Here is a 24,036-nt window from a genome sequence, read left to right on the forward strand (position 1 = left end):
GAAGAGGCCTGCTCCATCTCAGCACTGCTGCACCATGGCTCTAGCAATATCTAGATCTGATCTAACCCTCTGATCTTGCTTAGTGCAGCAGCAGCACAGTATCAGTGAGCTCGGGCTGTATTAAATGAAAGCTGCTTGCTAGGGACTGGTGAGGTGGAGCTGTTCTTGGCTTCATAGTGATGAGCAATATCTTCACAACCCTTTCCCAAATAAAGCCTCAACACTTGCTCCTGGCAAACCGTCCTCGTCCTCCCCCCAGCAGATGTGAAGCTGCCTTTTATGCCCAAGTCTTATAAAGTCAAGGCTCTAGGGGACGAGCTGCAGCACTGCCACATGAAACCACATTTTCTTCTACTTGGATGTGATTAAACTGACTCTGTGCCTAAGCCATGATGGCTCAGGCTCCAATGCAGGGGTGCTGGCTGTGCAGGCAGGCTGCCTGGGTCCTGTTGCAGCACAGGAACCATCAGCCTTAAGCCAACCTTAGTCAGCAGCACCAGCCCTTTCAGAGCTGGCAGGGTACCCGTGTGCCTTGGGCTACTCCTCCATTGCTCTCCTCCTGCTCCCTTCCCTCCACAGGACACATGAAGGCTCACAGCAGAAAAAAAATAAATAACCAGGCAGTTTTAACAAGAATATGAAAAAGAATAAAAAAGCTTTAATTTAAAAATTAAATTAAAAAGAGAGAATAAGCAAGAGGCGCTTGTGCCCTTCCCATATCCCGCGCTTTCTATGGCTCCTCGTAGCCGCTCCCACCATGGACGGAAACCCTCACCCTGTACAGAGCTGGCCCCTGCAGCCCAGAGCAAAGCTAAGGAGAGAACAGTGGAAACTGCAGCAGCAACTGGCCTGGAGAGCCTCCAGGGTCACCAGCAAAATCATCTGGGAAGAAGAAAAGATTTAAAAAAAACCCCAGACACCCTAATTATGGAATTTTTACGAGGAAAGTATTAAATAATTTAAATAGTGTGAGGAAAGCAATATATCCTCTGTGCTCCAGTGTGTGATAGCAGTAGAACAGTGTCCAGTCAAGCTGCTCCCAGCATAGGGTTCTTGCCAGTGTTCAGCTATGGTCTTGTCCAGTGTCAGCCACGTCCCTGATTGTTGATGGCAACAACTGTGCTGCAAAGAGCTGGGGAGGAGGAAGGTGGTCCCCACCTGTGCTGGCCCATGAAGCTGCTGTTTCACCCATGGGGATGGCTGGCATCCCTGCCCCATGGGACAATACCAGCACAGGACAGGGTCTGTCACCAGCATGGCTGCTCCCAGCTGGGAGGTGCAGGTCCATCCTGGGAGCCCACTGCTGGGAACAACAGACAGTGCAGCCTGCTCTGGGTGACCCCCCACACCACCTGTATGGGGCCGGCTCCACTGGAGACTGCATCCATACAGATGGAGAATAATAATATTTCCCCCCATTAACCAGCCAGCCTTGATCTGGCTTTGTACCAAGGCTCCAACTGCTCGCAGTACACCCTGGCTGCTCCTCCTAGGGTGCTGGGAGGCCTCCTCTGAGCCTGCTCCACAAAGTATGTAAAAGGTTGCTCCAAAACCTCATCTCCAACTCACCAAAGCCCCAGAGGAGTGTGTGGAGGAGTGAGACCTGGGACCATTGAGCAGAGGCAGAACAGGGTAGGGTACAGCTCCCAGATCTCTGGAGGAGCCAGGCCTCAAGGTGAGGTGAGCTAATGAAGAATCCACATCCGCTAGGAAGGGGAAGGGAGGAGACCCCACCCCTGGCTCCTGGCATGGGGAGGTTCCCCTGTATCACAGGAAGGCTGCAGCAGCTTGACCTGCAGGCACTGCCTGTTCTTGCAGCTGATGTCTTCCATCTTATCTACAGGCATCCCTTTGGTGGGCTGGAGAGGCTGTGCTGCCGACTCCCTTCCCTCGGGCTGGGCTGCGGTGGTGGGCAGGGGCAGGAGGGAGGCGCTGTGCCCTCCCTTCTCCAGTGTGCTGCTCGTACCCCACACCCACTGTCCCCAGGCATCACAGGCTTCTCTCGGCAGTGAGGTATTTGAGTGCAGCAGCCCCGTATCGCCGTGACAGGTCCTGGTGGAACTCCTCCCGCAGCGTCTGGAGGCAGCCCCGGTACCCCGCACTCAGGCGAAACTTGGAGATGTCGAAGCTGGGGGCATGGGGCATGTGGATCATGAAGGCATTGGGCAGGACCAGCAGCTCATACTCCTGGGGATAGAGCAGCAGCCCTTACCATCATCGGCTTGGCGGTACCAACACGTCACTGCCCAGCCACAAGCCCCCAGCTGCCGGCGCCTCCGCGGTGCCAGGAGCCCTTCACCCACCTGTGCATCCAGCTCCATGATGTGGGAGACTTTGTTCCAGCCGAAGCCCACGAACCTCTGGTCATACCTGGGGCAGTCTCGCCTCACTACAACGTAAGGCTCGAAGTCTGGCTGCCACGCCACGCGGTAGGGCACGGTGGCCGTCCGCCACTTGGCGTAGTCTGTTGGGGCATGGCCTTTTGGCCACACGTGGTACCTACGGGGAGAGATGGAAATGAGAGACTGACAGTAGAGAATGCAGGGGGTCTGCTACCCCCCCTCTCAGACAGGGGGTGCACAGCCCCAAGGCATAAGGGTACACAGCTGGATTCTGCTTGGATGGCAGGACAGTGCTAGTCCCTACCTGAAGGTGTAGAGGGAGCCCATGTCCAGCATGGAGAGCAGCTCTGCTTTGGATTTGGGAAAGGTCAGACGGTAGTGCAGGGTCTCAAATGCCGGCACAATGAGAGCTGCCTTCCTCTGGGGCAGCTCCAGCTGTTGGATGGAGTTCCTGTGGTAGCAGGAAGGGTGTGAGGTCTCCCTGTCTGTGCGGCATGGCCACAGCCTCCTTCTTCAGCCACGCCACACAGGTATTAATGGGTTTTGAAAATTTGCAGTGGTACCACACAGGAATAGGAGGAACAGGGCAACCCTCACAGCCACAGCTCCTTCCTCATCCACTGGTGTCTGACAAAAGTAAGGGTAGGACTCCGAGGCTGAACACAAAGGAAACAGTTTCTGCATATTGAGAGCCGCTGCCCAAGGCATTTCCTGAAAACTCTGGTGCTTGGGGAACCCAGCAGGTCGAGCAAGAGCCAGCTGTAAAAACCTTTACCTGAGGTAATCGTAGAGGCCATACATAGGCAGGAAGTCGATGTCCGTCAGGAAGACGTACGGCGTCTGCGTGTTGGCCAAGGCCACGTTGCGCAGGAGGTTGATGGGGTAGAACTGCCCCTCCTTGTAGACAATGTGGTAGGCGACGTTGCGGCGGGCGCTCAGCACCTCTGAGGCCTGGGCGTAGCGCAGGAACTGCTGCGCCTCGGCGTCCGACATGTACAGCGCCAGGCTGATGGGGCCTGCCCAGTGCTTGCAGATGGCCTCCAGCATCTGTAACCTGGGGAGCAGAGGGCACAGCCTGAGAGCCAGACCTGCCCTGCGGCAGCTGCTGAGCCAAACCCAGGACTGGGCGCCTCCAGAGAGCCGCGTGCCAGTCACGCCCGGCTCGGGACAGAGCAGGAAGAACTGATGCTCCCAGCTTGGGGTTTTGTTCCTGACTGCCAAATGCTGGTGTAAGAAGGATGAAATGAGATTCCCTGGTAGCTCCAAAGCTGTGGAGCATGCCCAGAGGAGTGGAGGTGGGTTCCAACTTCCCACCTGTCCTAGTAGCAAGTACCTGTCCATGGAGAGCTGGGCCACGAGGGTGACATCGGTGGGGCTGGGAAAGGCCAGGAACTCATACTGCAGGAAGAACAGGTGGATGCGGTGCTGCATGAGGTGCTGCTGGCGGAAGTCATAGCAGGGATCGTCCTCATCCAACTCCTCCAGCGCCCGCTGCAACTGCAACACCGTGAAGGTGAGGGAGAGTAGGAAACCCAGGGGAGGTTGCATGAAGTCTCTGCCCACCCAAAGCTCTGGGGTTGGAGGCAGAGTCGCAGCCAGCCTCACCTGGTCCCTGGGTGGGCTGGGAAGACTGGCACAGCCAAAAAGCTCCCTGCGCAGCAGGTTCCCATCATACTCCAAGAAGGTCAGGTAGAGGTTACGGAAGAACTCCACATGCTTGTTCTTCACCCGCAGCTTCTTGGGCGAGTTCCAGTGGATCACCTGAGCAGTAGTGTGTCACCCCATGTAAGGGAAGTCAGCAGTGCCAGGCTCCCCAAGCCCTCAGGCCCCATGCTGACTCCCCTGGACCTCCAGTGCCTGCACTGTCCTTCCGGCCCTCCCCATTCTCAAAAGCTGCAACCCCACCCACCTTGAGATCTGAGAGCTCAGTGTAGCACTGCTCTGAGCGGGTGTGATCAGAGAGCTGCACATTCCAGAAGCAGGGAAGCCGGTACACCAGGGATGGGTCCTGCTTGATCACCGCATTGAAGATATCCTACGACATAAGGTGAATGCATGAGTGGATGGGGAAGATCCCCTGTGCCAGCAGGGCTACAGGAATGCAGAAGGACCAAGCTGCTCCAGAGGAGGGACAGTTACCTGATCAGCCAGCGAGGTGGAGAGCATGCTCATGAGCTCCCGCTCCGCTGTCAGCCGCCACATCTGCTCCCAGCCCAGGCGCCGCAGGCGGTCCAGCAGGAGCAGGATCACCCCTGAGTGCCAGAAGAGAGGGCACTGGGTCATGGAGAGAGCACCCAGCCACTACAGAGCTGAGGCACAGCTGCCTTGCATGCCTTCAGCCCCTGGGACAGGCCACTTCTCTGTGCCCACCCACACAACCCTGCTGCAGCAGACCTCTTGTGCCCACCACTTCCCTACTTTACCTGAGCCTCTCCCAGTCTCCCTGTGCCAAGTGGAACCTCAGCTGCATGTGCCATGAGGCTGCACTTCCCACTCTGGCAGCCCACACTCACCTGTGTTGAAGCCACGTCCCAGGGCTGGCCATGGTTTGTGGTTTTTCCACAGGTTGCCTAAGTACCAGTCACTTTGGTTCTCCACCAGCCCAATCACCTGCTTTTCTGAGGAAACACAGGGACATGGACACAGCTCATACTGCTGTTGGTTCAGAGGGCCCAAGCAAACCCACTGTGCTGGTGCCATGGCAGGCAGGCACTGCCACCCTGAGCCCAGCATCCAAGGCCCTGCCAGGGCCCCAGGGGCACCCTGTCCTCACCAGAAAACTTTCCAAAGACAGCCCAGAGCTCAGCAATGTCGGTGGCAAACGTGATGTCTGTGTCCAAGACAATGACCTTGGAGAGGTTGGAGGGTAGTGCCTTGGTAAGTGTCAGCTTCATCAGCCCATAGATGCCAGAGTAGTGCTTGTTGGGGATCCATGACACCTCTGGCTGCAAGGCAACACACCTCAGGGCTGGGCACAGCCATGCCCTTCCCCTGCCCAGGCAGGACAGCTGTGTGTCCCAGCACCCCATGCAGAGGAGGCCAGCAACAGAAAGGCATGCAGAGCTGTGGAGCCAGCAGAGACTGGAGCATTTCCCCCAGCCACCAGAACCCCCACCTGGAACTCAGTGTCTCACTGGGGCACTCAGCTCCGCCACAAGAGCCTCTGCTACAGCAAGGCACCTCCCCACTCCACCAGTACCAGCCTTGTGCTCCCCTCTCAGCAGCACCAGCAACAAGCCCAGAGGAGGAGGGGATGAGCCAGGGATCCTCAAGAAAAAATTTATCACTCTCCATCCACTCATCCCTCTCTGCTGCTCCCCTTGACCCTCTAAGCATTGGCCTGGGACAGGGCAAAGGGAGGGCAAGCACCTGCCTTCAAATCATCGGCATTGTAGAAGCTGACATGGACGGAAGGCACCATCCAGGACTGGAAGAGTGTCTGGAGGATCTGGTGGGCCACTGAATCCGTGATGAAGTGAAAGTGAAGGGGGTTTTTCCTGCCAAGGGCAAGCACAGCAACTTTCAGCATCACAGCAGAATTAAGAGGACACAGTTCCCCATCCCTACCATGGGACAGACATCAGCTGAGAGGGCAAATGGAAAACAAACCCTCTGTGTGAAACAAATTCCCCTCTGTCCCTCTAAGCAGTGGCAGAAGGGGTAGAGAGAGGTCCTAGAGCCCCTCTTCTGCAGCACTGCCCTGCTGCAGCCTGCAGCAGCTCATCTGAGAACCCCAGGCCTCTGGCACATCTCCCCATTACCTGTGGAAGAGGATGGATTTCACCAGGGTGACCACGTCCCGGCTCGCATTGTGCCCGGCACACACAATCGCCACGTGAAGGAGCTGCCCAAAGACAAATGGTGCCTTTTTGAGACTGGACACCCCCTCCTTGCAGGGGCTGTCAGCTCCTCCCTGGGACCACACTACAGGGAGAGGCTTCAAAACCCAACCTTTCCCATGTGAAGGAGCCTCAAAGAGAGGTGGGAGTTCCCTAACTCAGAACGAGGGAGCAGGAGTCTTGCTGCCATTCCCTCTGTCTGGTCTCCTTCTCTGGAGAAGGAAGACACCCTCACCCACTGAGCACCGTGGAGAGCCAGGATGGGGCCCCAGCAAGCCAGAGTACCGGGAGAGCAGTGCCAGGTGAGTTGCACATACATCCATGCTCCACAGGGTCCCAGCCTCCCCTCTCACATTCCCTATCCACAATGCCACTCCGCCGGTGTCATCACCCACCTCACACTTGTGCACTGTCCGCTGCTTGGGGCAGGCCGTGTGGTTGCTCCTCTCACCCCCAGGGGGGTCTCTGTCCTCTGCAGAAGCCCCCCACTGCGGGCTGCCATCGCTGCCCTCCGCCTGAGCCTGGCCGAGCTGCAGCCGGAGCTGCTGGTTCTCCTCCTCCACCCTGCGCACCCGTGAGGCCAGCGCCTCCCGCTCCACATCCCGGCTCGGCTGCTCGCCCAGACAGGGCGGCAGCAGGAGGAAGCGGCCATCTGTGGAAGAGAGAGGGGCATGCAAAGGGCATGGCAAGGCCAGGAGAGACCAGGTGCGAATGGTGGGGCAGAGCTACAATTGAGAGGTCCCAACACGCCTCACAGGTGCCCAGTCGACATCTCAGCTCTGCTCCCCCGATCTCCAGAGATGTCCCTGGAGATGTCCTCAAGTCAGATACAACTGCAGTGACTTGCACGGCTAGAGCAACCACCCCAAGGCCTAATCCACCTCTGCCCACCCTCTGCTGCAGCCTATCCCTTGATCTGAGGAGGACGAGAAGGACTCACTCACATTCGAGGCTGCCCACAAAGAGGTAGAGCCAGGAGAGGAGAATGGCCAAGGTCACTGTGGCGAGTAGCAACTTCAGCTTCATGCGCCAGGAGCGCAACATGATGTGCTGGCAGGACATAGGCAACAAGGATCAGGTGGGCAACCCAAGTCCCGCTGGCCCAGGCATCCTAGAGCCTGCAAGGGACAGGGGAAAAGACAGAGGTGTCACCAGTAGCCCGCATCCAGGTGTGCCAACATCTCCCCAGCAGGACATCCTCCATCACCTGCTCCCTCCAGGACAGTACCTGGGCAAAAGAAGCGGCGAAAGTGACACCCATTACCTCTCCAGAAAGCACACTCCTGCCCATGATGGAATATTTGCACCCCCAAGCCTTGTCCCGCTCTCCAGACAGGAGTGCAGAGCCCGTGGGAGGGGACCTCAAACACGGAGAGGAATGGGGATAGGAAGGAAGTTTCCAAGAGATTTTACCCCAGCTCTGTGCCTTGCTCCCTGCCATCCCACAGGCCGAGGGCTCCCAGAGGGGAGAGGTAAAAATGCGAGCAGGCCCTCCCAAGCGGGGCGGCGGGTCCCGGAGCCTGCCCGTGGGAGGGGCGCGGTGCCTCCCCCGCAGCCTGGGCTGGAGCGCGGCCCACGCAGGGCGGGGGGCTCGGGAAACTCCCGCAGCCGAGCGCCGCCGCCCGCCCACTTCGATGGGAAAACCCCAAACACTTGGCTGGAAGTCGCTCCCCGGCAGCACCGGGGCACCGGGCGGCCGGGGCAGCCCCCTCGCCCCGCAGCGGCTCTGCCCATTCCATGGGCTCCCCCGCCGGGCAGAGCCCTGCTCCCCGTGCCCGGGATCCCGCGGAGCCAGGTGCCCGGGCAGGCAGAGACCCCACGGGGAAGGGGACCCTGCCCCCCGCCGCAGCATGCCCTCGCTCCGCACCCCTGCCCAAGGCTCCGCGCCCTCGGCGCAGCAACATCTGGACAACAAAAGCTGCCGTCGGGCTGAATGGGCCGGATTAGGGTCTGCTCCCCCCTGCACACACCCCGCTGGAGCCCATTGATGTGCAGATGCCCATGGGGCCGCGGGGGCTGGAGCTTAGGAGAACACACACCGCCTCCCCCGACCCTCCCCGCGGCCCCTGGGGCCGGGTGCAAGCTCTAGCCCGCTGGAGAAATTGCAGATGGATGGCCCCATCCACCCTCGGTGAGGGATACCCAGGCTCTGCAAGAGCTGGGGCATGGCCACGCCAGCCCACTGGAGATACAGCTGAGCCCCCGTGGCAGTAGGCACGGCCCCTCAGAGCTGCACCCCTTTTCTTGGCGGAGAAGGTGTCTACTGGCATCACAGCTCCCTGCAGCCAGGCTCGGGCTTGACCCGCTTTTGTGCTCTATAGAGCGGGCCAAGCACAGGCATGGCAGGGGAAGGGGGAGCTGACACATGGAGCACACCAGGCCCAGGCACCCCTTCTCTCTACCACAGCCAGCCACATGGGCATGGCGAGGTCTCCGCATGCTGCTGCCAGCCTGTCTCCCATCCCACATGCCGAGGTTCACACAAAGTTGTAGGGCTGTTCAGGCCAGGCTGGAGGGGGATGGCAGGGGGGGCATGGTGATGAAAGGCCAGAGAGGTCAGCCAGAACCCAGAATTTGGGGTAGCTGAGGGGCAGGGAAGCAACTTTAGCACAAACAAAGCAGAGAGAAGGTGACGGCACACAGCAGCACCCGTCCTGCTCCCACTTGCCCCCATGGCCCTCCACGGCAGGAATGATACTCTGTCCCCAGCCTGCATGTGAACACACTACTAGGATGGCAATTCTGTGGGACCAGCAGCAAGTCAGTTTCCAAAACCTCTCCCAGAGAGGATCCATCCATCCCCCACCTCACAGCACCCTCACCCCTCCTGCCACCCCTAGTCCTGCTCCTCACCTGGCTGCTTGCCTTCCCCCAGGCGCTGATTTCCTTACCTGCCTCTCCCCTCGCCTCCTCCTTCCCCGGCGCCTCCCAAGCCGGCTGGCAGCCCACTGCTGCTGCTCCCTCCCGGGGCTGCCGTTCCCCGTCCTCCCTTTACTCCTCCCTTCTAGATCTGACACTTTCCCCCTCCTCCCCGCTCTCAAACCCAAGCTCCCCCCGCACACCCCGCCGGCCCCCCTTTCAGAGGAAGAAAGAACAAACAAAACAAGAGATTAAATTCGCTTTCTACTCAAGAGCCCCCAGCGCCAGGGGAGCAGAGTTGCCCAAAGTAAATTGGGAGGAATCCATCCATCCTCCTTCCAGCTCCCTTCCCACTCCCAAGCTTCAATATCCCTCCTTCACAGAGAAAAAAAGGAAGCACCAGGATTATCTATCCCCTTCCTAGCACCTGCCGTCTCCTTTACTGGGGCAGGTGCAGACTTTGTCCTCGCTGAGAGATCTTTGGGGGCCCCGGGACGGCGGCACATCCCACCTGCTCTCCGCACGACTGGCAAAGAGCAGCTCCACGGCCTACCTGGGACGCAGATATGGCGAGGGTGAGATGCAGACCTTGCTGCTACCCCGAGAGAAGAGATAGTGGCCACAGAGCACTGAGCAGAATGCAAGCCCCACTGTGGACTTGAAAGGGAAAGGACTGTTCCCCTGCTGTCTCATCCTTGCTCTGGCCCAGCAGAGCAGGGCTCGCTCAAAGGGTGCCGCGTTCAACCAGACCTGCCCAGCGCACCAGGAGCGAGCAGGATGGTGGAAGGAGGAGCAGGAGGCCGGGGCTGGGAATGCTAACTATGCAGAGAGGCTCTACCTGCAGCTCCCCCCCGGGGGTGTCCGGTGCCGGCTGCGGTGGGAGGAGGCCAGGAGCGGCAGCAGGCCCAGGGCTGCCATGCGGAGCACTGCGAGCTGCCCCCAGCGCAGAGCCCCGGGCGAGGCGCGCCGCGGCCTGCCCGCGCAGCCACAGCAGCGCCCACACGGCTGCCCCGGGAGGCTCGCTTCCCTCCCGCCCGGGCAGCTCCTGCTTGCCCTTGCAGAGCCCCGCTACAACAGGCGGCGGCTCCTCGGCAGCGCCCTTCAGCCCAGCCCGAGCAGGGAGAGGGAACGCCCGGGCAGTCCTGCTGCTCCTCAGAGCTAGCGGCGCCCCGGGGCAGGGCCCTTCCCTTCGCTCCCCTTCAGCCGCCCCGGGGCACCGCGTTCAGCTCCTGGAACTGTCCTGCCCCCAGCCCACGGTGTCCATCATGTGCTCCAGCTGAGGCAGTGGCCACGCAGGGCTTACCCATGCTCTGGGAGCAGTCCAGACCTCCTGCAGCCCACTGCCAACAGCACTGCTTCATCAGAGGAGCCTCCTGCTCCACAGCCTCTCCACACGCTTGTCCTGGCCACCACACCTTGTTTGCTCCCAGCACCAAGGGCTTTGAGTGCTCTGAGACCCAGCCAGGCCCTCTCCAGCCAGGCCAGGAACAGGTAGGCTGCTGGGGAGCACAGGCATGGGCATTGTTAGGGGTTCATGGGGGTGAAGATGGCAAACCAGAAGGCAGCTACACAGCCTGTCCTCCTCTGTGAAACATTAGAGCACGGCAAGCAGAGGGCAAGGCTGGAAGCAGTTCCTTGGCAAGGGGCACAGTGGGTACCGGCAGCCATGGCACGTAAGGCTCCTAGCTCCACGCGTCCCTGCAGTCATGGCCTGGGGCCTCTCCACCCTCCCTCCTCAGTCTCCTTGCTCACCAGACAAGCACAGCCAGCAGTAAGACGAGAGGTTTCCCAATACTGCCAGCTTCCAGCCCCAGCGCGGGTGCGGGGCAGAAGTGCTGCTCACAGCAGGTTATCCTCCCTCCCCCACATTCTTCCCAGGAGCAAGCTGCTCCTGCTTCAGCAGGGATCAGAGGACACAGCCACTGGGACAGAAAAAGGCACCCCTGTCCCCTCTCAAGCTGGAAGAAGCTGACAGTGGATACCGGGGAAGGGGCAGGCAGGACCCAGGTCTTATGCCTGGGACACCCTGCCTCCAGTGACAACAGGACAATGGCCAGGGGACAGGGAATGTCATGCCAGCAGAGCTGGGCAGCTGCACAAACACCAGTGCATGTTCACGCCAACCTCTGAGGTGTGGGCAGGAGCCCAAAGCTGGCTGTGTGCCAGCCACCCCTCCATGCATAAGCAACCTTCATTCCTGGGAAAGTGCAGCCACTTTGCTTGCCCCAGGCTCCCCCTGAGAGCTGCCCATGTGCTGGCACTCCACTCCTCCAAGACCCACTTTTTTTGCAGGAAATCCCCTTTTCTTTGTAGGCTCCATCACTCAGCCTGAATGGCCTTCGCTCTCTACGGCTCAGTAATAATCAGGTGAGCAGTTAATGTTTAGGGAAAGCTGGCAGTGGAAATTTTGCCTTCACATTACCGTGTTTCCTCCAGCCCTGCAAGCACAGAGGGGAGCAGCTCTGTTTTCCCACATCATATTTGGCAGTAAGGCCCATGGTAGGGTGGGTGTCTCAGCCTGTTGTCCCTTCTAGAGCTAATGTGTACATGCAGAGGGACGCTGAGGCACAACTACACAGTCTGTGGGTACCAAGCCAGAGGCCTGGAGGGGCACAGGGACAGCCCCAGGCTTGCTGCCCCCTCTATTGCCTCCCCCTCCAGGCATTACAAGTGAAGAAGTAGCCTGGCTGTTCCCAGTAAAGAGCTGCAGGGCACCCAGGAGAGGAGTGATTTCATGGAGCTATAGTGCCTGTTCTCTTACCTAGTTGTAGGGGACAGAAACTACAAATTCTTCTCCCAGGTCTCCTTTTTGGAACAGTGACAGTTTAGCTGGCCTGCTTAGACTGCCTCAGTAGAAGCCCAACACAACAGCTTCCCAGGTTTGCAGAAGGTGAGGAAGGGCCCGAAAGCTGTGATAAGAGCTGCACAGCCAGACTGGGAACTCGGAAAAGGCACCATACTTTGAGGAGAGGCAACTGGGGGCGATCACTTTTATTCTTACAAAGAGATGGGAGGGGCCAGGCTGGTTCCTTATTCAGCAGATCACCTTTAAAGAGTGTACTCCAGCACCCATCTGACAGAGTGCCTTATGACTCAGGGTCAGCTCCCTGTCCTGCTCCCCACGCCTGAAATGCTGCCGCTTGAGGGGGGGCTGTGCCAGCGACAGATACCACACAGGCAGTGCAGAGCAGGATAGCTGCAGGAATTTACAGAGGCGGAATGGAATTTGGCCAGGAGAGCAGGATTAAAACCCCATGCTCCGGATTACCATGCCGTCCTTCCCTCCCCAGTCTTATGATAAGCAAACCTTAAGTAAGAGTTTCACTTTTGTATTTCCCTGGAAAGCACAACCTCTGGCAAGGTGGGATCCAGCAGCACCCACAGACTTGGAAACCAGCACATGCTGTAAAAGGAGGAAGCATTCTTGTCTCCCCACTGTCCCCAGACACCAGCAAACTGCTGAGAAAATCCCAGAAAGGATCCTCCTGGGACAACAGGCAGCTGTGCCTCAGTTACAGCTCATTCTCAAACATCAAGCTCTTCTCAGGCCCATAAGATTATCACACACGCAATTCTGCCACTCTGAGTCGAGTTTTTCATTCTGCGGCGATCACACCGAGAAGCCATCTTCTCCTTCTCTGGCAGAAGCACAGCACTTGGGGAAGAATAGCTAAAAGTCTCTGAAGGGTGTTGAAGCTCCAAGCTTGGCTGAAGCACAGACTCTTGTCACCAGACTGTTTCCTTTTTTCCAGAGGAAACCAGCAAGGTCAGGCTGGGTCTGACACAGGAATGCCTTGCTGCTTACCTCTTCATGTCTGAAACCCAGGAATGTATCAGGGCAGCAGCTCCTGTTGGCAGGGACTCCAATCACAAGGCCCTGCTAGACACAGTCTGCTTTTGCAGAGCCAGTTTCCCTTCCCGTAACCAGGCCCTGGGTTCAGCTGCCCGGCACAGCCTCAGCCCCAGAGGGCACGCAGGGCACGCGTGGGGAGAGCAGTGCCACAGCAGAATGTGCAAGTGTGGCGTAGGAGGCTTAAGCCTAGCAGACATCCTGCAGTGCTTACAAGCTGGGCAGCTGCATTTTGGCACAGCTCTCAGGCAAAGAAAAAGGGGCCCACCCAGACAGCAACACAGTCCCCAAGTGCTCTCACACCTCTTAAGCCCAAGAAGAAGTTGTAAAGACCCCCAAGAAACTCCCAGAGGAGGTGTTCAACACACTGCTTCCAGCTTTACCTCCCTGGACTCCAAGTTGTTTGATGCTAAGAGGATACTCAGCAGGTGAAGTATCAACACTGACTGGCCTTTTTCTGGGCCTAGTGAAGCTCAAACCTAACTGAGGACAGACACAGAGGCCGCAGAGTCCTGAATCAAATCTCCTCCACACGCCTCCCTGGCCAGCACGGCTTGGCACAGGAGGAACCAGGCCTGGGCACTGTGCAGGAGGACCCCAACTGCCTCTTGAAACAGGAGCAGCAACAGGGGCTGATCTCCAGCTCCTTTCTTCTCTGATGGGATTAGGTTTCTACAATCTGCATTTTTGCTGATGTCTGTGCTGCAGCTAATGGCCAGCTCTGAATCCATTAAGTTCACCGTGTCCTGGTCTCCGGATGTGCTATGGGCATCAATACCTGTTCATTCTGCCATTTCCTGACACTTTCACTGCTGCGGGCTTGCAACAGTTCCTGGGGTCAGAGCTGAGCAGGGTCGGCAGCCAGGAGCTCCAGCTTTTATCCAAGCCAGCCTGCAGCAAGCCCTCCAGCAGTTCCAGCTCTGCCATCAGCACAGCTGGAACACACAGCAGGCAGCATGCCGATACAGCAAGGGGTGGGAATTTCATCCTGTGTGGGACTGACACCCCAAGATTCCAGCTAGCAGTGCCCATGGGTTGGGAAAAACCCCACATCCCCCTGGCTTCCTGGAAATGCTTTTGAACAGCCTGCACCAGATGGTCCTCCCTGATGGGACAAGGGAGACCATATCCCAGCACAACAGAGCAAACCTACTCCCTACACATGCTTGTTGAGTCAGCATCACCTCAGGCAAAATTAATTAGGTTAATTACAGTGAAAAAGGAGACAAAGGGACTCAAACAACCCCCCATACTGGCACTCTACCTGGAAAAGCTCACAAGAAGTAGGGACACCATCCACCTCTGGGGAGGTGCCAGGGTCATGGCTGTGAGCCAAGCTGTCAGGTGCCTGCTCTGCATTGCTACCAGCAGAAATGGGTAAGTGTTTTTGGCTGAATAGTTATTGATTGAAAACTGCAGTTTCCAGACAGCTCAGAGCTATTTGCTCCTTCACTACAAGTTTTGGACAAGAACAAAATGCTTTGTTTTCCAAGCAAAAAAGTCTCGTTTTGCATTGTTTTGTTTGTAATTGAGCTGCATTACATTTAAAAGAAAAGATAAAGGGTCTCAAATTTGTCTGTGTTGAGTTTTTCTCCCTCCAGCTTTTCATTTTGGGCACTAAATCAAGCAATTAATTATTTGTCCAGCTCTGGTCTCCAGACAAGCTGAAAGCATGAAGAGCCAAAAGACTGGAGCAGCTCTGCCCAAGCAGCAGTGCTGAGGAGTGTGTTGATTTTTTTTTGTGCTGCAGGCTCCTTTCAGGCCTTATCTGGAGCTCCCTTGGGGTTAGCAAACACTCCCTGGGGGGAAGAGAGCAGGGTCCTGTGCAAGGAATGGCAGGTACCCCGTTGCAAGGGATCCAGCCACCCAGTGGGCAGCAGTTCAGGACACACAAGGTCACTATCACTGCCTGGAGCACATGCTAGGAACAGGGCTTCCCATGTCAACTGCCCAGCACAGAATCATAGAATATCCTGAGCTGGAAGGGACCCACAAAGATCATCAAGTCCAACTCCCAGCTCAGCACAGGACCACCTCAGAAATCACACCATGTGCCTAAGAGCACTGTCCATAAGCTTCTTGAACTCTGTCAGGCTTGGTGCTGTGACTACTTCCCTGGGGAGCCTGTTCCAGTGCCAGTCACCCTCTGGGTTTTTCCTAATAACCAACATAATCCTCTGCTGATACAGCTTCATGCCATCAGCTCATGACACCATGGTCCCTCACTAGTCCTGCTAGTATTGGTCACTGGAGCAACTCTTCCAAATTCCGTCTCTCACAATGCCAAGCTCTAGTCCAGCAGCCAGGCACACACAAGGCACTGAGTGACAAGGAAAGGCAATCCCCCTCCTCTGTGTGAAAAGCAGCTGAGCTCATGGATGCAGCCTGGTACCTCTTCCACAAGGGACTAACCCACACTGGGAGCTGTGCTCCAGCAGCCACTCCTGTATCTTCCCTGTCCAGAGCTATTCTTGGCACCAATGCCCTCAGTGCCCAAGTGAGGCTGAAAGCAGAGCTCATCCACACAGGAATGGAACAACTGCACTATAAATAGCAAACCAGAATGGCTCAGGGCAGGCTCTAAAAAACCCAAGCAGCAGTAGTGCCATCCACTCAGGGTGCCCTGGGCATTTTGTAAGACCAGAAGTGATTCTGAGCTACAGAGAAGCTTGCACATTTGCCAAGAGGCTCTGATAACACTGTGGAGAAAAAAATGCTGTCCAGGCTAAGACATAAAACTTACTGGCAAAAAAACCCATATAGGGCATCTTTCAAACTGGAAATGAGGTAGTTTCTGATGGGGGTGAAAAAAGGAGGTGTCCCAAAAAAAAGTGGATCCCGGGGGGGGGCAGTTCCCAAAGCCAGGCAGTGGAAAGGAGAATACTCCCAACATCCAAACCCATTACTAGCCCTCCTCCCTTCCGGCTGCTCCTTGCCCCTGGGGCTTCTCACACTGCTGAGCTAAACCTTGAACTTGCACACCAAAGGACAAAGGCAGGGAAGAAACAGCATAGCTCAACTTAACCGAGCAGCAGAAGAGTGGCTGAGGACAAAAGCTCGTGTCTTCTGCAATCCACAGCAACCTCTGTGCAGTGCCCAGACTCCACCAGGAGAGGCATAAGAGCTCAGACCATCCTGTGATCAGGTCTTCCAGGATGCTTCCAAGAGGACTCTTACCCTTCCCACCACACTTATCCTCGCTACTCTGTCTTCCCTCCTGGTGCCTCCATCTGGATCCACAAATACTCCACACCTTCCCCTTCTCACTGACACCAATAAAGGGATCTCAGCCTCCCCAGATGAGAATACAACCGGCCTCATGCAGCACTGCCAAGCACCAACTTCCCACTCTTGTGAGGGAGCCCTGCTCTTTCAGCAGTGCTGCTCCACTTGGGCATTAACTGGGAATAAGAGCAGAGAAGAGACTCCTGGGAAACCAAGAGAGGGGCGTATGCACAGGGAAGGCACACCCCTGAACCCAATTACCCAGCAAATAAACACACAAGCACATGCACAAAGGGAAGCAGTTGCCTCCTCTGACACAAAGGCTATTTTGTCAGAATAGGAAGACAGCACTCAAAAAAAAAAAATCCAAAATCAAAACACCAAACCCCTGCTTTATTGCTCCTGGAGCACCAAAACCTGACAGGACAGAAAAAGCAAAGATAGCCAGTGCTGACTACAAACCCACCTTGAGAATTCTGTAAGCCCAGAGCTTGCTTTGCTTCTCCTCCCATGGCTCTCCTGTCACCCCTCACCCTTCCTCCTCAGCACAGCAAGCAGGAAGAGAGGTAGAGGTCTCAAGCTTGGCCAAGTTTCCACTCAGGGAACAGAAGCTTGATAACAGGCTGTACAGGATGTGAGCACCCATTGAAGAAGAGGATTAGTAACCCCTTAATCTGCACATTTTGGAATCAAAGTACTTTGCTCTGCTCTTAATTAAACAGTAGAGTGCAAAGATTGCCAGAAGGTAGAGAACAAGGAGGAAGAAGGAAAGGAAAGAAGAGGCCATGGCTTAAATGCAAGGAGGAGGGTGTTACTAGCAGGGATGTATTTCACCACTAGTGCTTTATACTGGGGCTGTTGAGCATCCTATTGCCTTCCTTGATCAAATCTATGGCAGGGGCAGGATGAAGGGCAAACTTTGTGATGGCCTGGGGATGACAAAGGAGGAAGCAGGGAGATCTATAAGACTTGACAAAGCTTTACCTGTGGCAGCTTTGTCTGGCTGGCCATGACTCCCCTCCCTAGTCTCCTGCCTCCTGGGAAACAATATGAGTGCCAGAGCACGTTTGCCTCCACTTCACACACCTGTCTGCACAAAAGAGCCTTGTTCCAGCACTTATCTGGCTCCAAGATGGGGAGGGGCCAGAGCCTCGCTGCTCTGGCACCCAGGCAGAAGTTCAGCTCCATTCTTTGGATCTGCCTGGCAGGGGAAGATTTCCTGACACAGGTAAAGACGGAAACCTTTTACCACAGCCCAAGACAAACAAAGCAGTTCAAATAATGCCCTGCTTCCCTCAAGCTGTGCACAGGCACACGTGCCTGTGCAGAGTAGGCAGCAAGCCTGAGGCTCTGGAAGCTACCTGAGCAGCAAGAATAGGAGCCCCACAGCACAGCACCGGGAGAAAGGCAGCTGGAGCCAGAGCTGGGAATAGGAGTGCCAAGGAATGGCCTCACCTCCCGAAATGCTCTGCCACCAGCTCTGCCCCACCAGACCAAGGCAGGGGGTGTGTGTGTGCAGGGGCAGCCTGTCACTCCAGCGTTCCTCTCTTCCCTCACTCCTATTCTTTGGAATTCGTCTCCTCTGTTTGCTTTGTTTCAGACCTCAATGAACAGGAAGAAAAGGGAAGGAGCCTTGACAAATCCGATCAAGGCGTAGACATGCTGAGGCTCCCTCCTGCTGGCATGCCAGGCCCTACACTAATGAGGGGCAGGGAGAGAGAGGTGGCCACTGAGAACAGTGGCCCCAAAGAAACACTTGATGTAGCAGACAGAGGGAAAAGAAGCTGCTGGGACAGAACAATGCCAGCACAAGTTCCATGCCTTCAGAAAGGGGTCTTCCCATTTTCCCTGGTCCAGAGAGCTTGTTCCAGCTCCTCAATCGAGGTCCCAGTGACTTGTTACCCACTACACAAGAAATAAGCACTAGACCGTAGTAGTGTTTGGGGAGAAGGATCCAGACACGCACACTCGGGTGAACAGCCACAGAGATGGGATCACACTTTATTCAAAGGATTGCTGTGGAGAATCTGGTCCTTCCCTCCAGGGAACTGGGCTTACAAGTGCCAGTGTTGTCTCCAGAGCCTCCCATAGGTCCCAAATACCCACAGAGCCAAGTCCTTCTGCCACGCAATTATCTCCTCTTTACCGATTTAGAAGCACTAAAACAGCAAGGGAGCAAGCACATGTAAACCATCTACTTAACATGCACGGTAACTAACCTTTGAAGGCTTCCAATGTTGCAGGAGTGGCTAGAACAGCTGGAGAAGTCGGCACAGCCTGGTGGTGCCTGTGAGGACCCCCCCTCTAAGCAAGGATTCTCAGCTTGAAGGGCAGATAAGACATCTCAGCTGTACTTGAGAGTTTTGGAGCTTGCTGTCACCTGAAACCCAAAAGATAGTCACGTGAAGAGCTCCTGCATAAGAGAGCTCTGAGGACAGGCCGCTGCACGTTTGAGAGTTGCACCCAACACCTTGGCCCTGTCTCTGTCCTCCACCTGTCACAAAGCATGGCTCAGTGTCACCCAAGGCTACCCAGACAGCACAGGGGAGAACGACTATGCATGCTGCATATTCCCAGTCCCAGTTTGCTGCACTGTCCTTGGCACATTCCCCACCCATTCAAGGAGGGCTATACACGTGTCTCCAGAATTGCTGGCAAAGCCACAGCCACCGTGTCCCATCGCAACACGTGCGAGTCCTCACACCAATCCTTCAGCAGAATCAGGAACTGGGGGAGGGATGCAAGTTCTCTGGCCCCCTCCCAAATATGATAGGAGCAGCAAGTGTCTAACTTGTGAGGCAATAAAGGGATTAACTATCTGCCCAGTAACCTGAGCCCCCGTGACATGCCCTGGGCAGCCCCATAATGGCAGTTAAGAGAGTTTATCCAAAGAGATGCATACAGGGAGAGAGAAGGAGTAAAGGCAGAGGAGAGAGAAAGCAGGCAAAAAACATCATGCATGCTACTTGTGCTGAAGAGAGCAGAGTAATCTGCATGTTACTCCTCCTGAGGAAATCCTCTTCCTCTGCTGGGATTTTGCCAGGGCACCCCTTTCCTCCAACTGCCACAGAGTTGGGCGCACATATTCCACAACTCCAGGATGAAATGGATAAGCCCTTCTCCCAGGAGGCTAGAAGGATCCTTATCAGGAGAAAGCCCAAAAGAGAGGCACAGACATAGTAATATGCTGGGGCAAAGGAATCGCAGAAGAGTTGGGAATTGTGATTTAAAGACTCTATCCACACATCATTACTCTAAGATGCAGCAAGAGCACGACCTTAAAAGCAGGTAAAAAACTACTAAAAGCATGTATCTGGTCTGTCCCACCTGTTTTAAAAGTCCAAACTGAGAAACAAGTGTGCAGTGTGCTGTATTCCTGCACCCCTCTAACCACAGCCAACCCCAGGCCAGCCTGGCACAGCACAATACAGAAGGGAGGTGACATCAATCCCAACAAGGGCTGGAAATAAAAAATAGTAACAACAGCTGCTACCTGAACGGTGAAATCCAGCAATTCCAATAGTGAAGTACAGAACTGCACTGCTCAGCAGAACCCTTCTTCAGCAACAAGGCCCATCAAAACTTCTGCTTTGTGAGTCTCCCTCAGTTTCTGGCTACAAGGCGGCAGCCAGTGAGAGAGGACGTGTATGAACCCTACAGCACATGTCAGTAAGCAGACATCTGTCTCCTCCATCGTCCCCACTGCTTGTCCTGATCAGTCAGCTCCTGTGCCCAACCAAAGGGGTCTAGGAGGGGAAACTCAAGAGATGGATACTTCTGGAGCAGTAGGAACAGGATACGAACCAGAGTGCCAAACCCTCCTGGCATACACCCCACAGCCCTCGCCCAGGTGCTACCAGAGCTTTACATTTCCAGGAACAGTTCAGCAGGTAAGAGCCAAGTCCCTCCACCTGGGCTAAGAAGCAGAAGCTACTGGCAACAGCACTGAGTACTTTAGCAGCAAAGAGCTTGAAAAGCAAAGGCCCCTTCAGCAGAGATCAGATCTCTGAGTGGGGAGACCCAGATATGTGCCTGTCACACAGCAGCACTGTCCACTGGGATCCACCACAGCGCCACTGTGACAGCAGAGTTCCCATCTGCACAGGGCAGGAGTCTCATCTCCAGGATGAAACCCACATCATACGGCCTCAACCCAGCCACCAGCAGTTATTTACACAACACCACACACAGGACCTGCAAGATCTGCGACATGGCGGGACCAATCTCCAGGTCTGCTGCCTTCTCCAGGTGGGATCAGGGGAGCTTAGGGTGATGCTGGGTGAAAGGAAGGTCAGAAAGCTCAAGCAGTTACCCCTCACACATCCAAAAGCAGTTGCAGTGCCCTCTCCCTCAGGGCCCAGCTGTGTCTCTCCCTTGGAGTGTTTCCATCAACTCAGGCCACCAGAGAACTATGTGTCCAAAAGTTTTTTCCAACTGCATCACATGGTTATTAAAAGACATGGCCTCTCCCTTTCAGCCCTTGGCACAGGCAGATTTGAGTATTACAGGAGAGACTGCACATTGCTAATGAATCAGGGAAGGGAGTTATCCAAGTAACAATCTGTGGCTCTAAATGGCTTTCTGGAAAAGGCATCTGGAGGCAGGAGGCAGTCAGTATCTCACGGCAGGGCTCTGCACATATTGCCAGACATGTTGTTCCTCCTGGGAAGCCAAAAGGAGTCTTTCTCCAGAGATGCCAAGCCTGAGCTAAGCTGGGAAGGGCAGGGGCACCCCAACAGAGAACAGCAACAAAATGCCTCTAAGTCAAAACACACATAAAAAGGCCCCTTAAGCTTGTTTGACCTGGGTTTCCCTTCCTGTCAGACTACTGCTTCAAGTAACAGATCTGACAGAAACACTTCAGGAACTTAGGTACTACACCACCAGCTTCCCCTGCCAGCTGTTGCCTTTCCAGACCCCAGGAGGGCTTTCCAAGATCAGAACTACAAGCTGCCACCACCAGCATTGCCATGCTCAGAGCCTGGTGTGCTTCACTGCCCTTGTCTCCTCATTTGGACAGAGATTTGGAGCTCTCATGGAAGGTGTTGGCCTCCAGTGGGATATCATGAGTGAATGAGGCCTTCCATTCTAGGCAGGGTTCATGTAACAGGGACTAAAATACTCCCTGGACACGCTTCCATCTACAGGTTATTTGGAGCAATTCATAATTTATCCCTAGCTATCCCAAAGTATTGGCTGAGCTCATCCAGAAGCAAAGAAAATACATAACCAGACCATGGTGTGAGAGCTGAGACGGGCAGGAAGGGATGCCCTAAAGAGACAGGGCCAGAAAGGCCATCTCATTCTTCATCAGAACTGCTCGCTTTCAACCACAGCCAGAAAAATCCACATCCCTGACCTCATACTGCCAGGCTACTTCCCTTCTGGCAGGGGAAGGTCAGCAGGAAAACAAGGTTGGGGAGAATATCCACTTCCCACCCCAATTACCCATCTCCCAAGACACAGCGTCAATATATTGAGTGTATTCTCCCACATCCTGCTCCTCAGCTCCAACCCTGGCAGGTACTGTACAAAAACATCCTCACCCCAGCACTCTGAAAGATGTGATTGAGGCTTACTTAGGATGAAGTGTGCCTTATACCCACGGCAGTGCTGCACCTGAAGTCAGGCTTCCCAGAAATGGCATGGTCTCATGGATCTGAGCAAAGAGCAAGACACTGAGAGCCAAGCAAGCTGGACTTCAGCATTGTACCCACAGATGGACTGGCAGAACATTTGCTTTTTTTTTTTTTTCGTTTGCTTCTTTTCTAACCGTTAGTGCTGAGCCTGCACCCCTCAGCACCAGAGCACTGGAACTATTTGGCCTCGGTTACAGCCAGTGGATTTCCAGTAAGCACAAGCCCTCGGCACCCAGACTGACAGTAAGCACTAAGGCAAGAATTGCTCCTAGATCATTCTGGGCACAGTCAAGAAAGAAACTAGTCCCTCGACCCATCCCTTCACCTCCTGCCGCCACACACAGCATGGGCACGTAAGCCAAGGCAATTTAAGGCTTGCCCAGTCTCATGCACTTGCTGCTGCTCCGAGAAGCCGCCCATCCTACAGTGCTCTCTTGCCACATATTTACCATAAAAAGGCAGCACGATGCTATTCAGACTGTCCTCCAAACTTGCTGCAAGCAGGGGATGAACAAAAGGGGGCATGATAGTTGGTGGGACAGAGTTTGGGGGCAAGGGAGGAAGAGGAAGAATCTGCCAAAATACTCCTTACTCAGGGACAGACTCTAGCTGCGCTGTTCAGAGTAGCCCAAGGACTTTGTGCATCAAGCTTCACCTCTGGCTGAAGACAAGGTGTCTTTGGCAGTCTCCTATGCAGCCGGCTCTCAGATTGCTGTCTGGCAGAGCTAGAGCATCTCCTTGAAGGAGAGCAGCTTTGGCAGTCTGCACTGGATATGCCCCCAGAGTCACCAGCAGCACACAGCTACCCCGGCGAGTTGTGCTGGAGACCTCCGTCACGGGCTTCGGGTGCTATCTCAGCCGCCTTCGCACTCAGAGTAGCAGCCCAGCCACCGTGAAATTCAGAGAAACTCGCAGGTAGCACTGCATGTGAATGGAAAGTTGGGTCTAATCCATGTGATTCTGACTAAAAAGGTTTGTTTAGCGCCAGACTGCTTGCCAGCGGTATCTCGTGCCCTTTTTGAACTCAGCCTGCTGGAAAACAAACCCTGGGGGGAAGAGGAGAGATCAGGAAGGATAAAGTGCCTGCCCATGCAACTGTAATTCCCGCCGAGGAAGCCGCAGGCACACACTGTGCCCATTGTGCGGAGGTAACCGGACAGGAGGAAGGAGGGGCGGCTCGGCCCAGCTCCGTGCGCACCCGAGAGGCCACGAAGCGCCTCCCGGCCCACGGGCACCGCCGATCTTTGCCCCGGGCGGCGTGCGGAGCCAGGCCCGGCTGCGGGCAGGGGCGCTGGCCGGCAGCCTCGGCTGAGCGGGAGGCAGAGCCGGGGCACGGCACGGCACGGCGGGAGCGAGGTCGCGGGACCGGGCACAGGCTGGAGCCACTTCTGCAACAGGCTGCAGGCAGGCGGGCCCCGCGCCTCCTCCCGCCCGCGGACGGGGACACCCGTGCTGGTGCGGCGAACGCTGAGCGCGGCCAGGGCTGTGCGAGTCCTGCGTGGGCTCCGGAGAGCCCCCACTGCACGGCCCGACCACCGCCCTTCTGCTCCCCGCTCCGCTCCCCCCGGCCCCGGGCGGGGACAGACAGTCACGCACGGACGCGAGGATGAAAGCCCCCGTCCCCGAGCCCCCCCCAACCTTTCCGTGCTCCCAGGGCAGCACCTCCTCTGCTCCGCACCCAGCCAGCGGGCACGGGCCGCTCAGCCCCGAGCGGAGCCGGGCTGTCCCTGCCCCCTCGGTCACACCTCACCCTTCCCCACGCAGAGCCCTCGCCAGGTGCAGAGCGATGCTCCTCACTGCCGGCCAGGCAGAGACCCGGGTGCCCGTGGGAGCCCCCGGCTGGGACGGGGGGGTGCCGCACGCCGCTCCCCGGCGGGTGACGAAGGGGCAAGCGCCGCTCCCGGCGCCCGCTCTCATTCCCCGGCGCCCCCGGGAACTTTTTACCGGTGCCGCAGCCAGCCCCGGCAGCTCCCCCGAGCAGCCCCCGGCGGACGGCCGGAACCCCGCGCACCGCCCGCAGCCGCCCCGCGGAGCGCCAGACCCACGCGTGGGCAGCCCCCCGCCCGCCGCAGCGCCCGAGGAACGACTCCTTCCCGGGGCCCCCCAAAACCGACCGCACCCCTGCTCCTCACACCGCGGCAACCGCGTCCCCGCTCGGGACAGCCCCGGCCCGCCCTTACCTGCCCGGCTGCCGCCGCCGCTCCTTCAAACCCCCGCCCCGCCGCCCATCGGCCGCTCGGCGCTCGGCCCGGCTGGGCTGGCCGGGGCGGGGCGCGGCGGGG

At 56.6% G+C, this 24,036-nt stretch overlaps 1 protein-coding gene and 1 long non-coding RNA gene across 13 annotated transcripts; one reads left to right on the forward strand and one right to left on the reverse strand.

The window, feature by feature from the left end:
- Nucleotides 1-638: 638 nt before the first annotated feature.
- Nucleotides 639-24,027, reverse strand: LARGE2 (LARGE xylosyl- and glucuronyltransferase 2). 12 transcript variants are annotated; one of them, XM_086892777.1, is made up of 16 exons: nucleotides 23,935-24,027; nucleotides 18,335-18,495; nucleotides 7,126-7,299; nucleotides 6,577-6,833; nucleotides 6,104-6,186; nucleotides 5,712-5,839; nucleotides 5,116-5,283; nucleotides 4,856-4,960; nucleotides 4,482-4,594; nucleotides 4,252-4,377; nucleotides 3,948-4,103; nucleotides 3,676-3,839; nucleotides 3,118-3,396; nucleotides 2,647-2,793; nucleotides 2,304-2,499; nucleotides 639-2,187 (listed from the first exon to the last, which is right to left on the reverse strand). In XM_086892777.1, the coding sequence occupies exons 3-16, from the start codon at nucleotides 7,241-7,243 to the stop codon at nucleotides 1,990-1,992; spliced, it is 2,238 nt and encodes a 745-aa protein (XP_086748903.1). In that variant the 5' UTR covers nucleotides 7,244-7,299; nucleotides 18,335-18,495; nucleotides 23,935-24,027; the 3' UTR covers nucleotides 639-1,989. The 12 variants fall into 12 exon arrangements, with proteins under 12 accessions (XP_086748903.1, XP_086748907.1, XP_086748913.1 ...); XM_086892781.1 differs by having other exon boundaries at nucleotides 23,874-23,940; XM_086892787.1 differs by lacking the exon at nucleotides 23,935-24,027 and adding an exon at nucleotides 23,505-23,763.
- Nucleotides 9,594-14,461, forward strand: LOC147652560 (uncharacterized). The gene is made up of 2 exons (XR_015287942.1): nucleotides 9,594-11,840; nucleotides 12,082-14,461. It is a non-coding gene; the product is annotated as an uncharacterized LOC147652560 (long non-coding RNA).
- Nucleotides 24,028-24,036: the final 9 nt, after the last annotated feature.

Source organism: Cyanistes caeruleus, chromosome 6 (genome assembly GCF_971803275.1).
Source record: "Cyanistes caeruleus chromosome 6, bCyaCae1.hap1.1, whole genome shotgun sequence".
Lineage (NCBI taxonomy): Eukaryota > Metazoa > Chordata > Aves > Passeriformes > Paridae > Cyanistes > Cyanistes caeruleus.